Source organism: Ovis canadensis, chromosome 1 (genome assembly GCF_042477335.2).
Source record: "Ovis canadensis isolate MfBH-ARS-UI-01 breed Bighorn chromosome 1, ARS-UI_OviCan_v2, whole genome shotgun sequence".
In the NCBI taxonomy this organism is placed as follows: Eukaryota; Metazoa; Chordata; class Mammalia; order Artiodactyla; family Bovidae; genus Ovis; species Ovis canadensis.
The window spans coordinates 127,898,215-127,922,652 of record NC_091245.1 but is presented as its reverse complement, the minus strand read 5'-3'; the positions used below and the strand labels follow the sequence as shown (position 1 = coordinate 127,922,652).

Here is a 24,438-nt window from a genome sequence, read left to right as displayed (position 1 = left end):
ACTCTGAACTGCGGGAGCTGAACCTACTATTATTTTCTGTATGAGAAATTTGTATATGATGTAGTGAAGAAGTTCTCTGCTTATAATATCTCGATCCAGTGATAGTGAACTGAATGTCACAACAGCATGTTTACTTTACAAAACTGCACCTAACGTGAAACACACATAGAAAGTACATTTAAAAAATACATAATGACTGAACAAATGAATGTGTTGGTCTGATCATTAACAAGACAACATTTTTCTGTTTCATTAATATATGATTTTATTTTGACTTCTTTGAAATAGCTATGATGTTAAGTAAACCAGGCAATTTGAAAAATCTGTATCCATACTCTAATACTCTGCAGAGAGAGTTGATTAAAATGTATAGGATGTCCAACTTCTCAAACCACCTTCACTGTAATGCAAACCAGCCCCAAATTCCACTCTCTAAACCCTATCTAAATCTAGGTAAAGAGAAAGTGAAGTCACTCAGTTGTGTCTGACTCTTTGCGACCCCATGGGCTGTAGCCTACCAGGCTTCTCCATCCATGGGATTTTCCAGGCAAGAATACTGGAGTAGGTTGCCATTTCCTTCTCCAGAGGATCTTCCCAACCCAGGAATTGAACCCCGGTCTCCTGCATTGTAGGCAGACACTTTACTATCTGAGCCACCAGGGAAGTCCAAAAACCTGGGTAAAGAGACATATGTAAATATTTTGAATAACAATTATCATGGAATATCAGAAATCCAGTGGATGTATAAATAATGCTGCTTTCCCATATGCATTTTGCTAAAGATGCAGAAATACAGTTTTAAACTATAATACCACTCTTACTTTGGTACCCAAAATGTTGAGCTGTCTCACTGATTTGAATGAAGATAGGGGGCTTCCCAGGTGGCTCAGTGATAGAAGAATCCACCTGCCAATGCAGGAGACATGGAAGACATGGGTTCAGTCCCTGAATTGGGAAGATCCCCTGGAGTAGGAAATCGCAACCTACTCCAGTATTCTTGCCTGAAAAATCCCATGGACGGAGTAGCCTACCAGGTCCATGGGGTCACCAAGAGTTGAACATGGCTGAGCACACACACACAGTTGGAATTCAAGCATTAGCAATATAGCTCAGCAGGTTACAAAGCTTACTGATCGAATGTTTTGAGAGAGAAACAGTTTTCTATCTAATTATCATTATTAGCACAAAAAATGGTGTTAATCCTATTGGATACTTATTTAGAGTATTAGAATATTAACTAATATTAATATTAACTAATATTAGCTAATCACAATATACACAATTACAGAAATTGGATTCTAGAGAATGACTTCTATTTTCACATCCTTCAGTGGAAGCTGAACTTAAATGAAAGTTAAACTCATTGATATAAGTAAGAAAATAGAAGACATTTTGTTCAGAACTGATTGCCTAGAAATTTTATTTCAAGTAACTTTATTAAAATTATTGTCAATATTATGTCATGAAAGACAAAATTGCTTAAATATCTGAAGAAAGTAATAATTTTGATGAAGAGAGAAGAAAAATGTATGAAACGATAGAAATATTATTCTTTGTGAAAGGTTATAAAATAATAAAATTATTTGAAAAGTCCTAACAAAGTCTTTTTTCTTGACATGAAGGATGGTTCTAGAAGCTTAAAATGAACACATATAATACTTTGGGGCAGGACTGTGTAGGTATGAGTGTATGTCTCCTCTCATCCAAACACTCAATTAAATAAGAGGAATCCAAGCTGGGATGTCAGCACAACAGGCCTGCTGAATTTCCCTGTTGTTTCATGCTATGGTTATGAGCAACAAACTAATTAGATCAGTCATAAAGTTAGCCAATGGCATGAAGGTGTGGTGGGTCACACCCACACTGAGGGCATATAAAAGGCCCTCTGCAGGGAGAAATGTCCACATTCAAGTGACACTTTTACTCTCCTTCTCTACCCGAGAACAACCTCAACAACCAACACCATGTGTGGCTACTACGGAAACTACTATGGCGGCCTCGGCTGTGGAAGCTACGGCTATGGAGGCCTGGGCTGTGGCTATGGCTGTGGCTACGGTTCTGGCTTCCGCAGGCTGGGCTGTGGCTATGGCTCCTGCTACGGCTCTGGCTTCCGCAGGCTGGGCTGTGGCTATGGCTGTGGCTATGGCTATGGCTCCCGCTCTCTCTGTGGAAGTGGCTATGGCTGTGGCTCCCGCCCTCTCTATGGCTGTGGCTATGGATGTGGCTCTGGCTATGGCTCTGGCTTTGGCTACTACTATTGAAGACGCCAAGAAAGACTCTCATCCTCTACACCTGGACACCAGGATTCACCAGTTCTGAAGCCCTCATGTTCTGTGTCTTTCCCCTGGGTGATGGTTAGGCTGCATCATGGAAGTTTAGTGTGGTCTATTGTGGACCTACCATCTAACCTCTACATTTCCCAGAACTTACCTCATTAAGTGGATAAAGTAAAAGTTTCCTGTGAACTCAAGAGTTCTTCTTTCATTAGAATGATGATACCATAGTAATTACCTTGATCCCTTCATCATGGAGCTTATTTGTTTGTTGATCTAATAAAAGTAATCAATCCAAAGAGCAATCCTGGCTTTTGGGTCAGTTATTTGACATTCAGTATTACCTACAGACTTATCTTGGGCTGAATTCCATTCTGTGTGCTTGTGTAACTGGGGGTAGGGGGGTGGGGGGTGCTCAACAGTGACTTTTGGTGGGAGGCATTTGTAAGCTGACTGCTAGAGGCCGCTCTCAGCTTCAGGAGGCTGCCTATAGTTTCTTACATGTTTGCTTGTCTTTTCAAAGCCTGAAATGGAGGGAAAACACTCCATTAAGATGGCACTATGGTGGTGGTGGTTTAGTCGCTAAATCCTGTCCAACTCTTGCAACCCCATGAACCCTCTGTCCATGGGATTTTCTAAGCAAAAATACTGGAGTGGGTTGCCATTTCCTTCTCCAGGGGATCTTCCTGACCCAGGAGTTGAACCCAGGTCTCCTGCACTGCAGGCAGATTCTTTACCAGTTGAGCTATAAGGAAAGCCCAAGATGGGCACTATAATCCCATACAGTTTTATGTAACATAATCACGTAAACAATCAAATGTTTCATCACTTATTCTGTATAGTATTCAGTTCAGTTCAGTCATTCAGTCATGTCTGACTCTTTGTGACCCCATGAATTGCAGCATGTCAAGCCTCCCTGTCCATCACCAACTCCTGGAGTTCACTCAAACTCATGTCCATCGAGTCAGTGATGCCATCCAGCCATCTCATCCTCTGGCATCCCCTTCTTCTCCTGCCCCCAATCCCTCCCAGCATCAAGGTATTTTCCAATGAGTCGACTCTTTGCATGAGGTGGCCAAAGTACTGGAGTTTAAGCTTTAGCATCATTCCTTCCAAAGAACACCCAGGACTGATCTCCTTTAGAATGGACTGGTTGCATCTCCTTGCAGTCGAAGGGACTCTCAAGAGTCTTCTCCAACACCACAGTTCAAAAGCATCAATTCTTCAGTGTTCAGCTTGCTTCACAGTCAAACTTTCACATCCATACATGACTACTGGAAAAACCATAGCCTTGACTAGATGGACCTTTGTTGGCAAAGTAATGTCTCTGCTCTTGAATATGCTACCTAGGTTGGTTATAACTTTTCTTCCAAGGAGTAAGCGTCTTTTAATTTCATGGCTGCAGTCACCATCTGTAGTGATTTTGGAGCCCCAAAAAATAAAGTCTGACACTGTTTCCACTGTTTCCCCATCTATTTCCCACAAAGTGATGGGACCAGATGCCATGATCTTTGTTTTCTGAATGTTGTGCTTTAAGCCAACTTTTCGTTCTCCTCATTCACTTTCATCAAGAGGCTTTTTAGTTCCTCTTCACTTTCTGCCATAAGGGTGGTGTCATCTGCATATCTGAGGTTATTGATATTTCTCCTAGCAATCTTGATTCCAGCTTGTGCTTCTTCCAGCCCAGCGTTTCTCATGATGTACTCTGCATAGAAGTTAAATAAATAGTGTGACAATATACAGCCTTGACGTACTCCTTTTCCTATTTGGAACCAGTCTGTTGTTCCATGTCCAGTTCTGTTGCTTCCTGACCTGCATATAAGTTTCTCAAGAGGCAGGTCAGGTGGTCTGGTATTCCCATCTCTTTCAGAATTTTCCAAAGTTTATTATGATCCACAGTCAAAGGCTTTGGCACAGTCAATAAAGCAGAAATAAATATTTTTCTGGAACTCTCTTGCTTTTTCGATGATCCAGTGGATGTTGGCATTAGTTAGAAGTAATTCACATATCTTGTCTATACTCAAGAGGAGGGCATCACACTAGGCCATTGACATCGAGAGGAAGAAATCATTATGGCATCTTAATTGTTTACCTACCACTGATATCAAATGCTATGCATCCTTTCTGTTGGGAATCAAGCACTTTCCCTCATTTGCAGTACTCTGGAACAATTTATAGGACATCAAATCATTTTATCTCTGAAAATTTGGTAGAATTTCCATGCATAATTATCTAGATCCGGAATATTTTGTAGGGTATTTCTATAATGATTTTTTCTGTTTCCCCCTAGGAAATCAGTCTCTTTATAACTGCTCAGTGTAAATGTATCAGTTCTAGTCATCTATATTCCCCTAAGAAATTATTCATTGCATCCAGGGTTCAAATTTATACCTACAAAGATCTGCAAAGTAGATTCATAACATTTTTTAAACTTATTTATTTGTTTATTTTTCATTATTTCTAATTTTGTATAGACTTTTTCTTTTTCTTTTTTCTTTTTTTCTTTTTCTTTTTCCCCCTTTGATCAAATTAGCAAATGATTTATAAATGCCAATCTTTTCAAATAATAATATTTTGAGTTTATTAAAAGCCAATTGCTTTTTTTCTGTTTTCTGTTTCATTAATTTCTGCTTAGCTGTTTATTACCTCCTTCTTTGCATTTCCTTTGGTTTACTTAATTGTTTTTATTTAAGGCTCTCAACCAAGATAAGTGACTTCCCTGGTGGCTCAGATGGTAAAGCGTCTGCCTACAATGTGGGAGACACGGATTCAATCCCTAGGTCAGGAAGATCTCCTGGAGAAGGAAATGGCAACCCACTCTAGTATTCTTGCCTGGAGAATCCCATGGATGGAGAAGCCTGGTAGGCTACAGTCCACAGGGTTGCAAAGAGTCGGACACGGCTGAGCGACTTCACTCACAACCAAGATGTTATTTATGCTATTTCTTTCATCTTTCACTAACAAAAGTAGTGAGTGTTATAAATTTTCCCCAATTAGTGCATGAATATTTTTCATCAATTTTCTTAATTACTATTTCCATTACCATTATTTATTTTGATATTCTGTGATATCAGATTATATTCACTCTTTTTTTCTGAGAAACGTTTAATCAAAGATTTAGTCACTAGGTGAACAGGATTTTCTGTCCCTTGTTTTTGTTAACAACCTCTGCTGCTGCTGCTGCTGCTGCTGCTGCTGCTGCTGCTGCTAAGTTGCTTCAGTCGTGTCCGACTCTGTGCGACCCCATAGACTGCAGCCCACCTAACAACCTCTATCTTCATAGCAAAACAGTCTAAAAATATTTTCTGCATCACCTCTATATTAAAAATGGACAAATTTTGTTTCCTTTTAATCAATTTTTATATATTTCTATGGAAACTTGAGAAGAAGGTTTTTTCTCTACTGTAAGTATATAGATGGACATATATCCATAATATCTACCTTATAAATTAAATTGTAGGTGTTCTCTCATTTCACTTATTTGTTTCTACTAGATATGCTTGTTCAAAGAGTGGTATATTAAAGCTTTTCATTATTGATATGTTTCTATCTATATCTCCTAGATAGATAGATAGATAGATAGATAGATAGATAGATAGATAGATAGGTAGACAGATAGATATGAATTCTGTGTTCTGGTACAATTAATAAAATACCTGTAGGTATATCCTTTTTTAGGCATTGCTTTGGAGAATATATTTGAGGAAAGCTCCTAGACCACTATCTTTTTCTTAAGTTAACGATAAAAATGCTGTTTAAATATTTAATGAAATTTACCATTGAAGTCATCAAAACCTAGAGTTTGTTTTGTGGAAAGCTGTTTTGAATAATGTATTCACTTTCTTTATTAGATAAAATGCTGTTCAGATTTACTGATTAATTTTGATAAGTTTTTAATTAAAAGAAACTTTCTATTTCATCCATGTTGTGGAATTTATTGGCATAACATCCTTTGTACTTGTTCACTTATTATTTTTAGAGTCTGTTAGATTTTAAAGATGTTGATTCTATCATTCTTCAGATTGTTAATTTGTATTATCTCTCCTATATTCTTGATCAGTTTGTCCAGAGTTTATCAGTTTGGCCTACCAAACTTGTGTACTATTTTCTTTATGGCATGTCCTTTTTCTGTTGAATTGTTTCTACTTGTGTTTATTTTTCCTTCATCCTTTATAGTTGATTTTATATTACTTTCTAGCTGTTTAAACTTTTCTTGATTTTATTTTTTTTCATAATATAATATTTTAAAACTGTAAATTTCCCTCTAATCACTTCTTCATTGGTGAGCCATTAATTTGGTACATTGCATTTGTTTATTAATCAATTTAAAATGTTTTCCAATCTTCCATGTGATTTATTTTTTATTAATATACTTTTTGAAGGGAGTTTTTCTGAATCCCATAAGACTTTGCCCTAGGTACCTAGGTACCCAGGACTCTCCTATCCCATCCAAGAGTCATCTTGGTAGTGAGGGGGGTAGGTGGGCGATCTCACTATGCCACTGCTCCACCAAGAGAAACACAGAGCCTGAGCCAGTGAAATTCTTTCTGCCCTTTCAAGTATCAGGAACCAGTGGGACAACCAGTGGTCAAGATAAAGCAAAGACATTAAAATAATGCTGCAGCAGTTCTGAACTTTATGAATCATAGCTCACAGAACCCCCATGCTGAACCTGAACAAGGTGACTGCCAACTTCAAAAGAGAGAGAGATTTAAATAGAACCGAGATGCTCTAAAAAATTTTCTCTCATACCATCACACCAAGAATCAACAAAATGACAACTTGAACAGAAAAAGATAGTCAACTGACTCTAACACTAAGTTAATCAAATTATCTAACACAGATTTTAGAGTAGCCATCATAAAAATTTTTCAATAATTAAATGCTCTTGAAACAAACACAGACAAATGTACGTATATATGTGCACATGTATACATACGTATAATGCAAACAGCTACCATTAGAAAGCTGGAGTACATACACCAATATCAGACTAACTAGACTTTAAAACAAAGAATTTTAATAGTGATAAAGATGAATCCTTTTTATGATAAATAGGGCAATCTATCAAGGAGATATAACAATTTAAAATTCATATATACTAATAACAGAGCTAAAAAATTCATAAATCAAGAATGGACAGAACTGAAAGAGACTGCAATAAAAGTAGATGGTTGTTCTAATATCCCATTTTGAATATTAGATAAAATAACTATATAGAAGATCATAATATAAATGGTTGAAGAAAATTATAAACCAACTAGACCTAACTATCAAAAGAATACCCAACTACACAGATTTCTTTCAAGTACACATATATAATATTCTCCAAGACAGACCATGTGTGTGGAGTGTGTGTGTGTGTGTTAGTCACTCCGTCATGTCTGACTCTTTGCAACCCCATGGACTGTAGCCCACCAGGTTCCTCTGTCCATGGAATTCTCCAGGCAAGAATATTGCACTGGATTGCATTTCCAGGCTCCAGAGATCTCCCTGACTCAATATTGAACCCAAGTTTCCTGCATTGCAGGCAGATCCTTTACTGTCTGAGCCACCAAGGAAATCTCAAGGTAGACCATGTGGAAGGACAAAAAGAGCCAACAAGTTTTAAAAAAATAAAATCACGTGCATTTCCATGCATTTTTAACTGATGAAGGAAGGCATACCCACACAATTCTTCCCTCTAAATGCTTCCAAAAAATATGCATTTGGGACAGTTTAAGATTTTAGTAGTCTCATACTTTGACCCCCTATTCAGAAAGTAACTGTGAACAGACAGTTGTGCGTATGTCATTTAAGCTACTCTAAATTCCAAATTAGTTACTAAAAACATATTTCGAACTCACTAATTTATATTTTATCATTGTTGATATTATTATTTACATCTAATAAATGGAGTGAATTAACTAAAGTTACCATAACAGGTTTGCTGAACATTACCCAGACTATTAGGATCGAGGATACACTTTTCAGCCTGTATTCTTCATCTGGCCTATGTTTGAATGGTTGTAGCCTACCAAAGCCACTGCCTTGTTATGAAAAAATAACAGGTCTCTTCCCGAAAGACATGCAAAATATAGAATCTCAAATCCTATATTTTACTGCGACAATGTAAAATGAAATTAATGAAATAAAGCCCTTTGCGCAGATACAATGCATAAGATGAGTTCAAGCACATAGTTGTTAATGAGAAAAAGACCAGTAATAATATAAAATTGAGAAGAAAAATTACATCTCCCAAAAGGTATCTTAAAATAGTATCAAGAAAGAATAGAGTTCTTAAGAATTAGCATGAAGTGGTGAAAATAGAGCTATCACTTTGCCTATATCTTTAGTGAAATTTTAGTTGATCAAAGACTTTGATGATATCAAAGTACATAATAGAAGCCCTTGGATATGCTCATGAAAACATATATTAGAAAAGCAGTGGTTGAATATAACCATCTATGCACCAAAATTGTCTACTGTAGATAGTGAAAGTGTCAACAATCTCATATATTCATATGCTCACATACAATCTGAAGAAAGCTAGATTGAAGAATATACATGGAAATGGTAAAGGTGTGAAAACAGAGTATCTTTAATGAAAAATGAATTTAGATATATTTTACCAAAAGCAATTGCTCAAAAATTGTTTATATTCAATCATACAATACTAACATGGATTACATGAATAACTTTATAATTTTTGGATTCATGCAATTTAATCATAAAAGATCTAATGTTGTATGGTAGTCTGAGACTCAGTAGTCATTGTTTGAATATTCCTCCTTGTTATAAATAATGCAGAAAGTACACACTGTGCCTTATAAGACCATGTTTTGAATAGACAAGCAATTTAGAATTTCTCAGAAGCCAGAAGACCAGTATCTTCCATAGAAGTATGGGCAATAGCAGGTATATACACAGCCACCATAGCCACATCCATAGCAACATCCCAGGCCACCGTAGCCAGAGCCTAGGCCACCATAGTAGTTGTTGTAGAAGCTCATGATGTGAGGAGAAGCCTCAGTTGAAGAACAGATTTTGTTTCAAGAGTTTTAAGTTGACAATTTGCACAGCACCTTATACACCAACTAAGTGGTATGTGGGGCAACCACAGTCACTGTTGCACTCATATTTCAAGCTAATTAGCATTAAAACCATCTCAAGAATTCTTCATAACCAGTATATCCAAAACAAGACAACTGTGCTGTGTGTCAAGATGCCTATCATGAAACCACATGCTTTTAACAAAAGATTTTTTTCTAATTCAATGGCTTATTTCAGGTTTCAAGTTCTAACTATGTGGCTAGACATCATGAGATCATGTAACCAACACAGATTCTACATGTTAAAAATTAGTTTCATTTAATAATACCCTCCTTCTATCTGCATACACACAGATATACTTGGGAACAAAAACAAAACATACTTGGGAACAAAAGTATGGCTTCACAGTGGTAAGAACAATGGAAAAGTTGTGGAGGAGATTTGGTAAAAGACATACGGAAGATGTAGATAAGACAAGTTCATTTCTAAATCCTTGAGTGATTAATATATTTTATTACTTTTTGTGGAGCAATATTATTCACTTTGATTTATACTTCATATGAAAAAGGCCATGGTAGAATCCCTGAAGTTTAAAGCCATGAACCATAATTATGTAGAAATAGAAATACTTATTCTATCACTACTTTGAGATCAAAAATCTATTCCAGAGACTTTCAAATGTTTACTGATATTATGAAACTCCTCCTACACCCAATATAATACACAATCTCTTCTGATATCTTGGCTTAAACATATAACTTCAGCTTTGTTATGAGCAAACAGACAAACTAAAATTGAAGAATAAACTACAAGACATTTGGCTCTTTGAATCTGTCAGTGTCATAAAAGAAAGACTGAAAAGCTCTCACCAATTGGAGGAGATGAAAGAAATAAGATCACCAAAAGCCATGTAGGAACTGGGACTGGATCCTGGAGCAGAAAACAGACAATAATGGTAAAAATGTGAAATTCAAGTAAAATATGTAGATTACTTAAGAATATTGTACCAGGTTAATTTCCTAATTTTGTACTTGGTTATTAAAGATATTACCATAGGTATAACTGGGTAAAGGGTATATTTTTGCTACTTTTGATAACTAAAATTATTTCAAAATAGAAAAGTGACAAAAAATTTTTAGATGTCCCAGATTATATTGATTGGGAAATTTGTTAATTCTATTGTACATAAAGCTCTTGAGTATCAATTGTATGTCAGGGATTGTTATGAGCAAAATGGATGGTGCAATGAACAGGACAGACAAGATACATTTCATTGTGGATCTTACTCTCTGGACTGAGCATCAGCAGAAAATAGAGGCAGATATTTGAAAGCAAATTCTTAAGGTGAATGAGATCATTTCTGATAGGGTTAAGTCTATTTAAATAATGAGGCAAGGCAAGGGGTAAGGTAAATCTAAGGACTCTTGGTAAGAGAGTTTCCAGATTAGATGGTCAGTTCAGTTCAGTTCAGTTGCTCAGTTATGTCTGACTCTGTGGCTCCATGGACTACAGCATGCCAGGCCTTCCTGTCCATCACCAACTTCCAGAGTTTACTCAAACTCATGTCCATTGATGGAGAAGGCAATGGCACCCCACTCCAGTACTCTTGCCTGGAGAGTCCCCTGGATAGAGAAGCCTGGTGGGCTGCAGCCCACGGGGTCGCTAAGAGTTGGACACGACTGAGTGACTTCACTTTTCACTTTCATGCATTGGAGAAGGAAATGGCAACCCACTGCAGTGTTCTTGCCTAGAGAATCCCAGGGATGAGGGAGCCTGGTGGGCTGCCGTCTATGGGGTCACACAGAGTTGGACACTACTGAAGCGACTTAGCAGCAGCAGCATGTCCATTGAATCGGCAAAGCCATCCAACCATCTCATCCTCTCTCATCTCCTTCTCTTCCTCCCTTCAATCTTTTCCAGCATCAGGGTCTTTTCAAATGAGTCAACTCTTCCCATCAGGTGGCCAAAGTATTGGAGTTTCAGCTTCAGCATCAGTCCTTCCAGTGAATATTCAGGACTGATTTCCTTTAGGATGGACTGGTTGGATCTCCTTTCAGTCCAAGGGACTCTCAAGAGTCTTCTCCAACACAACAGTTCAAAAACATCAGTTCTTCAGTGTTCAGCTTTCTTTATAGTCCAAAATCCATACATGACTACTGGAAAAACCAGTCAGGGAAATCCTATTGGAAAGATCCAAGGGAAGAGAAGATTCTAGCCTTTTGCTATTATTTGCAGAGGATCAGTGACCCAAAGGCAGAGATTTTAAGCTGGAAACAAACTTGGTACATCTGAACAGAAGAAAGGTTGTTAACTTATACATACTCTATGGAGAAGAGTGCCCTCGAGACTAAAACAGGGCAGATTATAAAGGCTGTGCTTTCTGTGGTTCAGGTTTACAGATACAGCAAATACAGGCACTGGACACCCAGATACACTTAATTTTCAGATAAATTATTTTTTGTACATACATATACTGTGTGATACCTGGGAAATTCAATATTCTTAGGTTTAATAATTTAAAATTCAAATTTAAATGGTGCCTGGTATAGTCTAGCAACGTTACTGCAGAAAGACATGAATGGATAAACCATTGGGAAAGGTCTAACCTGACTTAGGTCTTACATGCTTTAAAATGTAGCAAAAAAACAAAGGAGCTTTGAGGGTATGAGGAAACAGGAACTCATTTTCATTCTGTTAAATTATGATGACCATTAACAATCAAAGGAGATGTCAAGGGATCATTTGAATATATATCAGAACTGAAAATGTGAATTGAGATTAAATGGCTAAAGTAACATTTCCAGTTATGCACGCAAAGAGAATTTAAATAGAAACTATAAAAGGAGCAAACAGCTAACTGGGCACCTTCACATTTGAGAAAAAAATAGTCTGAAAAAGTAAAAAGAGAAAGGATATGGAAAAGGAGCAATTGGGTATACTTCAATTGAACCAGATGTGAGTGGTAGGGTATAAGTGAGGGTTGGAGAGTGCTTTAGGAATGAAAAGGGAAGTTGGTGAACCCGAATGCTACTCAGAGACAGTAAAAAGTAGTGGACCAAGAAAAAAAGGGATAAAGAGAATAAAGAACAACCATAGAAATATTGATTTATGGGATATTTTTGCCAAGAAGTAGAACAAAATAGGATATCAGCAGGAAAGGACTGAGGAGAGAAAGAGGGCTTTTTATCTGTTTTTGATTTTGAGATGTACTTAAGGACAGAATATAGTACAGAAAATTACACCAGGAAAAAATAAAAAAATTTAAGAGGAATCCCATAGAGTACAATGCTCTCTGTTGTGACTAGAGAGAAAGGAACTCAGTGCTATTAAAGAAACAAATTAAATCCAGGAATTAAACTCTATGAAGAAGCAACACAGTAGTTGTTATTGGGGACATTATTTTTTCCAAAATACCGATGTCTTTTGTAACCACTTTAATCAAATACCTTCCTTTTAAAAAAGTTAATTGTATTTTAAAAAAAACTGAGGGACAATTTCAGTCATACCAATTTCAGATGATGTTTTAAGAACTTAGATAACCTAGAGAAGGACTGATCATCATTCTATTTTAATGAGCTTTTTCTGGAAACTTATTTTGTTATCTCTCGATTGACTCTGCATTGTCATAGTTGAGGTTACATTAATCATTTGTTCAGGAAATTTGAAAATAATATAGTAAAGATGTTTTGTAATACCAATATCTCAACCCAGCAAAAGGTGAACAAAAGTCACAATCAATTCAGTTCCGCTAAGTCTCTCAGTCGTGTCTGACTCTTTTTGTGACCCATGAATCGCAGCACGCCAGGCCTCCCTGTCCATCACCAACTCCCGGAGTTCACTCAAACTCACGTCCATCAAGTCGGTGATGCCATCCAGCCATCTCATCCTCGGTTGTCCCCTTCTCCTCCTGCCCCCAATCCCTCCCAGCATCAGAGACTTTTCCAATGAGTCAACTCATCGCATGAGGTGGCCAAAGTACTGGAGCTTCAGGTTCAGCATCAGTCCTTCCAATGAACAGGACCGATCTCCTTCAGAATGGACTGGTTGGATCTCCTTGCAGTCCAAGGGACTCTCAAGAGTCTTCTCCAACACCACAATTCAAAAGCATCAATTTTTAGGCTCTCAGCCTTCTTCACAGTCCAACTCTCACATCCATCCTTGACCACTAGAAAAACCATAGCCTTAACTAGATGTACCTTTGTTGGCAAAGGAATGTCTCTGCTTTTGAATATGCTATCTAGGTTGGTCATAATTTTCCTTCCAAGGAGTAAGCATCTTTTAATTTCATGGCTGCAATCCCTATCTGCAGTGATTTTGGAGCCCCAAAAAATAAAGTCTGACACGGTTTCCACTGTTTCCCCATCTATTTCCCATGAAGTGTTGGGACCAGATGTCATGATCTTTGTTTTCTGAATGTTGAGCTTTAAGCCAACTTTTCACTCTCCTTCACTTTCATCAGAGGCTTTTTAGTTCCTCTTCCCTTTCTGCCATAAGGGTGGTATCATCTGCATATCTAATGTATTGATATTTCTCCCGGCAATCTTGATTCCAGCTTGTGCTTCTTTCAGCCCAGAGTTTCTCATGATGTACTCTGCATAGAAGTTAAATAAGCAGGGTGACAATATATAGCTTTGACATACTCCTTTTCCTATTTGGAACCAGTCTGTTGTTCCATGTCCAGTTCTAACTGTTGCTTCCTGACCTGCATATAGGTTTCTCAAGGGGCAGGTCAGGTGGTCTGGTATTCCCATCTCTTGAAGAACTTTCCACAGTTTATTGTGATCCACACAGTCAAGGCTTTGGAATAGTCAATAAAGCATAAATAGATGTATTTCTGGAACTCTCTTGCTTTTTTGATGATCCAGTGGATGTTGGCAATTTGATCTCTGGTTCCTCTGCCTTTTCTAAAACCAGCTTGAACATCTGGAAGTTCACGGTTCACGTATTGCTGAAGCCTGGCTTGCAGAATTTTGAGCATTACTTTACTAGAGTCAGATGAGGGCAATTTTGTGGTAGTTTAATACTATGTCTATTTTACAAAAGTGAGCCTACCAAATATACACATGGAAACCACATTCAAAAACACCTTGAATGAATGATAATTGTGTTTGGCTAGACTCTTAGTATAAAAACACTCCGTTTTACTAAGAAGCATTTTCTGACTCATTAAATGTACTTCTCAAGAATAAGAATGTTTCCTCTCCAGAGGAGATTTTACTAAAATACAGGGTGTGTCCAATATCTTACACTCTCTGTCCTTGCCTAAATTTATGAGAGGATTATAAAAATAATATTTTGACTCAGAAATATCATTTGAATAATAGAAATCCACTGATAGATTACACATAGATGATGGATCATGTTACCTCCCAATGCGCATCCTTTTAAGGATACAAAGTACAGTTTAACTATAATAAGAAACTTTTCTCACTTCTCTTGTGTCTCCCAATGGGAGGAATTGTCACACTAATTTTAATTAAGTAAGCATAATGCTAGGTATATGCAAGGGAACTCAGTATGACTGGTTCAAAACAAATTTAATAATTGAACACATTGATGGCACCCCACTCCAGTACTCTTGCCTGGAAAATCCCATGGATGGAGGAGCCTGGTAGGCTGCAGTTCATGGGGTCACTAAGAGTCGGGCATGACTGAGCGACTTCACTTTCATGTATCACTTTCATGCATTGGAGAAGGAAATGGCAACGCACTCCAGTGTTCTTGCCTGGAGAATCCCAGGGCTGGGGGAGCCTGGTGCACTGCCATCTCTGGGGTCGCACAGAGTCGGACATGACTGAAGAGACTTAGCAGCAGCAGTAGCAGCATGTTGATAAGGGACTTGGTTTAGCACATTAATAAACATAAATATGTTAGTATATTGGATATTTTCTTAGAATATAAATCTAACACTAATGAACAGACTAGTTTGTATAACTGTATATTCAATTTAGAAAAACAAGTGGAGAAATCAGATTTCAAGAAATAACTCCTTTTTGCAGTCCTTCAATAGAAATTGAGCATAAATGTGAATTAGTCATTGGCATAGACAGAAAAATATAATACATTGTGCTCAGACTTGGTTTACTGGAAACTTTAACTGGTTGGATTATGATCAACATCATGGGAATAAAAGATACATTATAGTTTCAATATAGGAAAGAAACTGAATCACTGAAGAAGATAATTTGGATCAAGAAGATAAGAATCTTTGAGTAAAAAGGAGTTGTTAGTCTTAAGAAAAAAATTTTAACGTTTGGTGAAACAAACTGAGGTCAAGAGCAAATAAGATTAAGACCAACAAATATATTTTTCACTATACTGAAGGTGCTAGGTGGTTAAAATAAAATGTGTGATCTGGGACAGGACTGTGTAGGTGTGAGTCTGCATCTCCTCTCATTCAATTCCTTAACTGGATAAGAGGAATCTAAACTGAGATGTCAACACAGCAAGCCTGCTGAATTTCTCTGAGGTTTCATCTTTGGTTGTGAACAACAAGCTAATTAGTCCAGTCATAAAGTTAGCCAATGGCATGAAGGTGTGGTGGGTCACACCCACACTGAGAGCATACAAAAGGCCCTCTGCAGGGAGAAATGTCCACACTCAAGTGACACTTCTACTCTCATTCTCTACGCGAGAACAACCTCAACAAGCAACACCATGTGTGGCTACTACGGAAACTACTATGGCGGCCTCGGCTGTGGAAGCTACGGCTATGGAGGCCTGGGCTGTGGCTATGGCTCCTGCTATGGCTCTGGCTTCCGCAGGCTGGGCTGTGGCTATGGCTGTGGCTACGGCTATGGCTCCCGCTCTCTCTGTGGAAGTGGCTATGGCTATGGTTCCCACTCTCTCTGTGGAAGTGGCTATGGATGCGGCTCTGGCTATGGCTCTGGCTTTGGCTACTACTATTGAGGATGCCACGGAAGACTCTCATCCTCTATACCTGGACACCAGGATTCACCAGTTCTGAATGAACCCCATACATTCTTCGTCCTACTAAAGACTTGCCTTCCGGTGCCCTCTACATCTGATACACCAACCCTTCCCTTTTTGCATTTGATGTCAAAAGAGTGGAAGAATGTGAAATTCATTTAAGAACTCTAGTCATGATCTCTCATTAGAATGATGCCATCACAGAAACTCTCTTTTGACTTCCATGCAGAAGACTTTTCTCTATTTTCCTAATAAACTTGTTCAATATGGAATCATAAACCTGTTTCTTTCTCTCTTTATTTTTTTTTCTCATTTTAAATGCATTATTTATTATTTGGGGCTTCCCTGGGTGGATCAGTGGTTAAGAACTCACCTGCCAATACAGAAGACATAGGTTCAATCCTTGGAACAGGAAGATCCCCTGGAGAAAGAAATGGCAACCCACTTCAGTATTCTTGCCTGGGAAATCCCATGGACAGAGGAGCTTGGTGGGCTACAGCTCAAAGAATCATAAAAGGAGTCAGACACAACTTCTAAGCAACACAAAACAATGTGTCTTTTTGGTTTTCTCTTTTTTCCTTTTTTGAATTAAAGAAAATAATTTTCTTCTTTAGAGAATAGCTTCTTTTAGTATTTCTACTTTAATTGCTCTACCAATTTTTGACTTGTAATATAAGAAAGTAGTGGTCTTAAAGCCCTCAGTGTTCTGCTCTGGTAAAGCAGTGATCTGTTTTTGCTGGTCCATCATGAGGATTAACAAAATTGATGTTTGCCAATGTAGGTAAACATTGCCTGGATACAGTGTGTATTCCAAGCGAATTATTCCAAAATCTACATCTATGTGGAGTCCTTTAGAAAATACAATGCTGATATATAGTTATCAAACTCTAATTTCGGTTTTAGGTCTATTTAAACAAAAAGTGTTTCCTATGCTTGTCCAGCACAAGAAGTTTAGAAATTTTAACCTACCCTGCCTTCACCAAACTTTTAAATGCCTTGAACTATAGTTGTGTTTTTTTTTTTAAGTGACACCCTTTCTAACATCCACTGTGTATTTCAGTTTACAACCATTTAATAGAATCTGATATTCTTACTATCTGACACATATTAATTAATATATTTTATTTATCCCCTTTTGTTACCCAGAGTTTGCACACATTTTGCATTCTGTTATTTAAATTTTTTTTTTCTTTTTACCTTCTATGTTCAGGTTCACATTTTCAGGCAGGAAATTTAGGCATTGAAAAATAAATCACTGCAGATTTTGGTACTCCAAGAGTAATATTTTTTAGATATAAATTCATTTCTCTTAGAATTTAATTTAAAAAATTTAAATTCCTCAATTAAGTATAGAAAGTAATATTATGAGTACCTAAAACTGTCCACCTAGATTGATTTGGCAGTTTTTAATATTTTGCTAGTTTTGTTTCCTCTGTCTTTCTCTTTCTTCCTCTATCTCTCTCTTTCTCTGTGTCTCTCTTCCTACACACACATACACACACATTCACGTGCTCAAGCACCCAAACATTATTTCTGAAACATCTGAAAATATGTTGCAAACTTCATGACACTTCATTCTTAAATGAATACAATAAGATATGTCACTGTAGTTGTGACTGACTCTTTGCCACAAAGATGAGCCTCTCCTGCCAGGCTCATCTGTCCATGGGATTTGCCAGGCAAGAAAAGTGGAGTGAGTTGCCATTTCCTTCTCCAGTGGTAAGATATGGCTCCCCACATAACCAAAATACCATTATCACTAAAGAAATATAGTTCTGATACAATTCTGTTATCTAATTCTTAGTCTTCGCGACCCAGGGATCAAATCCGAGTCTCTGGCATCTTCTTCATTGGCAGGTGGGTTCTTTACCATTAACACCACATGGGAAGCCCATATAATTCATAATCAAGGTTTAATTTTTTCAATTTTTGTAGCTTTGTTTTTGATACAGAATCCAGTTTGTACAAATCATCATACTTTTCATGATTTCATGGTGTTAATACATGAATACATTTTTTAACATTTTGAGACAATCATTCACTAATGGTTAGATGGCATCACTGACTCAATGGACATGAATTTGAGTAAACTCCGTGAGTGGTGATGGACAGGGAAGTCTGTCGTGCTATGGTCCATGGGGTCGTGAAGAGTTAGACACAACTGAGCTACTAAACTGAACTGAACTGAGACTCTGTCACCATCAGTTTTTCTATGATTGCATCAATTATAATAATCATATATTTCTTAAACCAATATTTCCAAAACTAAACTTAAGATCATTACACATGTCAAAAATTAAGCTTATAGTTCAATCAAGTATTGAGTGTGTATAATGTAGAATGCCCTCAGCTAACAAACAACCCTCACAAGAGATCATGCCCGTTTCCAGGCCCCAATGATTGATTAGAGTGGGGGTATAATAACATTCCTTGTTCAACCCCAGTAACTGTTGGGACACCCCCTTTCCACAGTCCCACAGATGGTTTCCTGAGGTTTCCACTGAGTGCCATGTCAACTCAACTTTCCTCTCTATCAAAATCTGCTTTTTTCTCTTTTCACAATATTCACTCAAGAATAGATTGCGCCAATAAAGCTCTTAGAGAAAACTAATCTACTTAAGGTCCTGTAGTGCATTCAGTTATCATGCTGCCTAGTATTTTTCATAATCTTAAATTTTTTGTAGATTATAGGAATTTTTTTTCTTTTAGAGTATTCTTCAGTTTAGCTTTAAAGTATTCTTATGGTGAGAACAAGATTATGAATTATGTCAAAATAGTGAATAGGTTTGCTTTTATTTAGGTTTGCTTGATTTGCTTCATCACTTACAGTAACTTTGCAACTTGATCAGTTGTAAATATTAGATTCTTCTGCTCAAAAGTTACTTTTATTATTATTTTTTTCAATTAAGAAGTATTTTGGTAGAGATGTTTTGTGACTATATAAATATTCCATTCATATGTCAAAGTTTAAATTTTATCATTTATTTTCCTTTATTGCCTAATTATTTATTATGATGGATTTTATTGGATTTTATTATGGATGATATTTATTATGATGGATTGCAAATGTTGGTTTTTCTGATTTTCATTGTATTTTTTCAACTGCATTAATTAGCTTTCTACTGAAAGCAAGTTTTTCTTTCTACTTGATTGTTCATTTACATGGGTCTAAATTCATGGACTTCTATTATAAATAATCCATCATTATTATAAAAGGGATTGCAATTCCCAGACTGTCACATCAATTAAAAAGTACATATAATTACATTGCACTAAGATTTAGGTGGTGCCTATAATATAGCGCAAATGATGCAAATGATGCAACTTCTTTGAACTTGGCATTCTTACATAAAAATTACAAACTATTCTAGTGTGTGAACACTAAGTGGGTTAAAACATGTAAAGCACTTAGCTCATGCTTGGAATTTAATAAATGCTTTGTATGTGCTATCACTTACTATTGTATGCTCTATTTTCTCTTTTTATTTTCTATGTCTTTGATTATCTAAGAATATTCTGTTTATCTCACCTGATATTATTCACAGAATTCTACATCAAAACTTTGAATAACTTTTTAATTATTGTGTTAAAGTCATATTAACTAAAGTTTCAGTTATTTACCATAGGGCAATCACTGGGCAAAATACCTTATGTGCATTATCTCACATTACTCTCAGAACAACCATAAGATGTGGTAAAACTCTCCATTTTACAACATTCAAAAAGGAAGGATATAAAGTAACTTACTCAAGTGGCAGGTCTCATAACTAAACTTTTTTTCCTCTTTGTATATAAATATAAAATATTATTTTCTGGCCTAGATATTTTCTCCAGAAAAGGCAAAGGAGCACTCATCATTTCCTTTTATTTTTGAGTGTAAAACTGGAAACCATGGGGGAAAAAATTTATAATTTAAACAAAGAATTTTTATGTCTGATGCAGGATGCAGCATGCTTGGGGCTGGTGCATGGGGATGACCCAGAAAGATGTTATGGGGAGGGAGGTGGGAGGGGGGTTCATGTTTGGGAATGCATGTAAGAATTAAAGATTTTAAAATTTAAAAAAAAAAAAAAGAAAAGAAAAGTCCAGTCTTTTTCAGGCCTAGTGTTCCAGAATTTCAAACTATTTGTTGGTAGTCTATAGTCTCATGAGGCTCAGTGATAACATTTGGCTTTTAGCAGTAAGCAGTCTCTCACATGAAAATGAGATAAATCCTTAAAGAAAAAGAATGGATTGAGAGAGGCAGTAATATTAATAAAAAGAGAAGTTCAAGGTCAAGATGTAATACTATGATCTGTTGAATGTCAATAAAAAAGAAGGCAAAATTATTGTTTTTCTGGAGCAGGTCAGAGTTTGTCAATAAAAATGGTGTTTACTGCCATAAAGATTAGTTACAAAGGGCAATTTAAAGAAATCATGAGTAAGGATTTGAGGATGAGATAAATGAGTCTGTTAATGACCCACTAACTGGCTCAGATGTGGTCAAACAAAGCATATCTCCTCAATGCTTGTGAAGTCATCCCTAAAACCTATAGTCAACAGATTACTCATATTGGTCCTGAAAAATTAGCCAATAGCATGAGTGTTTATGGTGGATCACACACACAATGAGGACATATAAAAGGCCCTCTGCAGGCAGAAATATCCACGCTCAAGTGACACCTATACTCTCCTCCATCCAAGAACAACCTCAACAACCAACACCATGTGTGGCTACTACGGAAACTACTATGGCGGCCTCGGCTGTGGAAGCTATGGCTATGGAGGCCTGGGCTGTGGCTATGGCTCCTGCTACGGCTCTGGCTTCCGCAGGCTGGGCTGTGGCTATGGCTGTGGCTACGGCTATGGCTCCCGCTCTCTCTATGGCTGTGGCTATGGCTGTGGCTCTGGCTATGGCTCTGGCTTTGGCTACTACTATTGAGGATGCCATGGAAGACACTCACCCTCCAATTTTCCAGTTCTGGACCCCAAAATTCTCTGCCTCACCCTCAGATGATGCACAACACTACAGACTTCTGATATGATTTGCTAAAGGCCTGAATGTCGCTTGATATCTGGAAGAATATGAAATTCACCTTGTGAACTCATTTTCCTCTTCACATTGAGATGATTTTGGTATAGATTCATTTTCATAATTTTATCCTAAATTTGTTTCTATTTTCCTAATAAATTGTGAATAAATGGGCAAAAGAAAACTTTTTTCATTTTTGTCTATTTATTATGCACAATCTACCTTTTATTTCTTGGTTGTTATCAGGGTAACAATTATTTTTCTTTGGCAAATACTTTCCTCAATATTTATTTATTTTTGCTGTACTAATATCTAGATTTGTAACTTCAGAAAAGTCTGTGATGCTAACAATGAGAAAACAGAGAAGTTAAGGAAATAATTCCATTCACCATTGAGACAAAAAGAATAAAATACTTAGGAATAAATTCACCTAAAGAAACAAAAGACCTATATATAGAAAACTATAAAACACTGATGAAAGAAATCAAAGATGACACAAATAGATGGAGAAATATACTATTTTCATGGATTGGAAGAATCAATATAGTGAAAATGAGTATACTACCCAAAGCAATCTGTAGATTCAATGCAATTCCTATCAAACTACAAATGGTATTTTTCACAGAAGTAGAACAAGTAATTTCACAATTTGTATGGAAATACAAAAGACCTCGAATAGCCAAAACAATCTTGAGAAAGAAGAATGGAACTGGAGAAATCAACCTGCCTGACTTCAGACTATACTACAAAACTACAGTCATCAAGACAGTATGGTACTGACATGAAGACAGAAATATAGATCGAAGGAACAAAATAGAAAGCCCAGAGATAAATCCACATACCTATGGACACCTTATCTTTGACAAAAGAGGCAAGAATATGCAGTGCAGAAAACACAATCTCTTTAACAAGTGGTGCTGGGAAAACTGGTCAGCCACCTGTAAAAGAACGAAACTAGAACACTTTCTAACACCATACACAAAAATAAACTCAAAATGGATTAAAGATCTAAATGTAAGACCAGAAACTATAACACTCCTAGAGGACAACATAGGCAAAGCGCTCTCTGACATAAATCACAGCAGGATCCTCTAGGACTCACCTTCCAGAGTAATGGAAATAAGAGCAAAAATAAACAAATTGTACCTAGTTAAACTTAAAAGCTTTTGCACAATGAAAGAAAGTATAAGCAAGGTGAAAAGACAGCCTTCAGAATGGGATAAAGTAAAGTAATTAACCTCAAATTAAAATTATATATATATATATATATATATATATATACACACACACACACACATATATATATATATATACAAAAGAAAAGTCTGTGATGACCTAGAGGAGTGAGATGGGGAGGCGGGTTTGGACAGAAGCTCAAGACAATAGAGATATATATATACTTATGGCTGATTCACATTGTTGTTCAGCAGAAACCAACATAACATTGTAAAACAATTATCCTCCAATTAAAAATAACTCGAAAAGAAAGTGAATTTTGTAAATCTCAGTTTCTTGTCTGAAAGGACTTTTTTTCTTATTATGAATTTAGCTCTTCATAATTTTTGCTTTATAGATGGATATAGTTTTTCAATTGGTACTTCAGGCTGCCTCCAGTCTCAAGAGAAATCTAGCATATTGGGCTGCAGTTGACATTCCCCTATATGACCAGAGAGCTGAGAGTGCTCAAGAATTTTCATTTATATGGCTTAGATAGGATATATGGGGGCTTCCCTGGTAGCTCATCTGGTAAAGAATCTGCCTGCAATGAAGGAGACACTTGTTCAATTCCTGGGTCAGGAAGATCCCTTGGAGAAGGGATAGGCTACCCACTCCAATATTCTTGGGCTTTCCTGGTGGCTCAGACAGAAAGAATCCACCTGCAATGCATGAGACCTGGTTTCTATCCCTAGGTTGGGAAGATCCCCTGGAAGAGGGCATGACAACCCACTCCAATATTTTTGCCTGGAAAATTCCCACGGACAGCAGAACCCAGCGGGCTACAGTCCATGGGGTCACAAAGAGTCAGACATGACTAAGTGACTAAGCACAGCACAGCACAGCACAGAGTATATAAGATGATGTATTTCAGGTGCTTGCCAACCCACAATGCAAGAAATCCTATACTAATTCTCTCCAGTGGAACCCAAATGGAGTCCTAGTCATCATTTAGCTGCTCAAATCAAAGATTTTATCAGCCATTTAGATGAGGAAAGGAAAATTGCACTTAGGAATGGAAAGGAAGGTAACATGGTTCAGGTTACCCAATTGCCCTATTCAAATGATTTAGAATTTGCCATAGATATGGGTTCAGGCAGATATTTCAACAAGTTTGTTGACATTAATTTTTATGAGTTCATCACATATAGAAAATATTGCAACCTTGTTGTTCAGTCATTCAGTCTTGTCCCACTCTTTGCAACCCTATGGACTGCAGCACACTAGGCCTCTCTGTCCCTCACCATCTCCCAAAATTTGCCCAAGTTCATGTGCATTACATAAGTGATGCCATTCAGCCATCTCATCCTTTGAACCATCTTCTCCTTCTGCCCTCAATCTTTCCCAGAGACAGGGACTTTTCCAACGAGTCAGTTGTTTGCATCAGATGAGTAAAATACTGGCATTTCAGCTTCAGCATTGGTCCTTCCAATGAGTATTCAGTGTTGATTTCCCTTAAGATTGACTGGCTTGATCTCCTTGCTGTCCAAGGGACTCTCAAGAGTCTTCTCCAGCACCACAGTTTGAAGGCATCATAGCTGAAAATACAAAATCCTACTGTCAGGTCTCATGTTTCTTCTTTGTCTTTATATATATAACAAGTCCAATCATGAATTTGGGACAGAAAATGTATGAATCTTTGGGACTAATCTACTGCTAAAAGAAAACAACCACAACATAAATAAATAACAATCTCTCAAGATTTATAACAAAATTCAGAGAATGTCAACATAATATTCAAATGTCCAGGATATTATACAAAATCATATTAACATAAAAAGTCCTGGCCATTTTGATAAGTTCTCAGGGGAAACAACCACTGAGAGATGCTGTGGTGTATAGACCAAAACAGTCCCCAATTCTTATCACTTACTGACATTCACATCCTTGCATTTTCCTCTCCCCTTGAATATAACAAACTCATGATGTGCCTCTAACCAATAGAGCACAGAAAAAAGAATAGAAGTTCTCCCATGA

At 37.0% G+C, this 24,438-nt stretch overlaps 3 protein-coding genes across 3 annotated transcripts; 2 read left to right on the top strand and 1 right to left on the bottom strand.

The window, feature by feature from the left end:
• The first annotated feature begins 1,964 nt into the window (after positions 1 to 1,964).
• Positions 1,965 to 2,261, top strand: LOC138439350 (keratin-associated protein 6-1-like). Its single transcript, XM_069588070.1, has one exon. The coding sequence runs from the start codon at positions 1,965 to 1,967 to the stop codon at positions 2,259 to 2,261; it is 297 nt and encodes a 98-aa protein (XP_069444171.1).
• Positions 2,262 to 9,121: 6,860 nt separating this feature from the next.
• LOC138430265 (keratin-associated protein 22-1-like) lies at positions 9,122 to 9,265 on the bottom strand. The gene has a single exon (XM_069572351.1). It carries the CDS (start codon positions 9,263 to 9,265, stop codon positions 9,122 to 9,124), a length of 144 nt encoding a protein of 47 aa, XP_069428452.1.
• Positions 9,266 to 15,907: 6,642 nt separating this feature from the next.
• On the top strand, positions 15,908 to 16,508 carry LOC138430258 (keratin-associated protein 6-1). The gene has a single exon (XM_069572337.1). The coding sequence runs from the start codon at positions 15,963 to 15,965 to the stop codon at positions 16,212 to 16,214; it is 252 nt and encodes an 83-aa protein (XP_069428438.1). The 5' UTR covers positions 15,908 to 15,962; the 3' UTR covers positions 16,215 to 16,508.
• Positions 16,509 to 24,438: the final 7,930 nt, after the last annotated feature.

Excerpts from the sequence above, each read along its gene's own strand:
- LOC138439350 (XM_069588070.1), top strand. The coding sequence starts at position 1,965 with ATGTGTGGCTACTACGGAAACTACTATGGCGGCCTCGGCTGTGGAAGC.
- LOC138430265 (XM_069572351.1), bottom strand. The coding sequence starts at position 9,265 with ATGAGCTTCTACAACAACTACTATGGTGGCCTAGGCTCTGGCTACGGT.
- LOC138430258 (XM_069572337.1), top strand. The coding sequence starts at position 15,963 with ATGTGTGGCTACTACGGAAACTACTATGGCGGCCTCGGCTGTGGAAGC.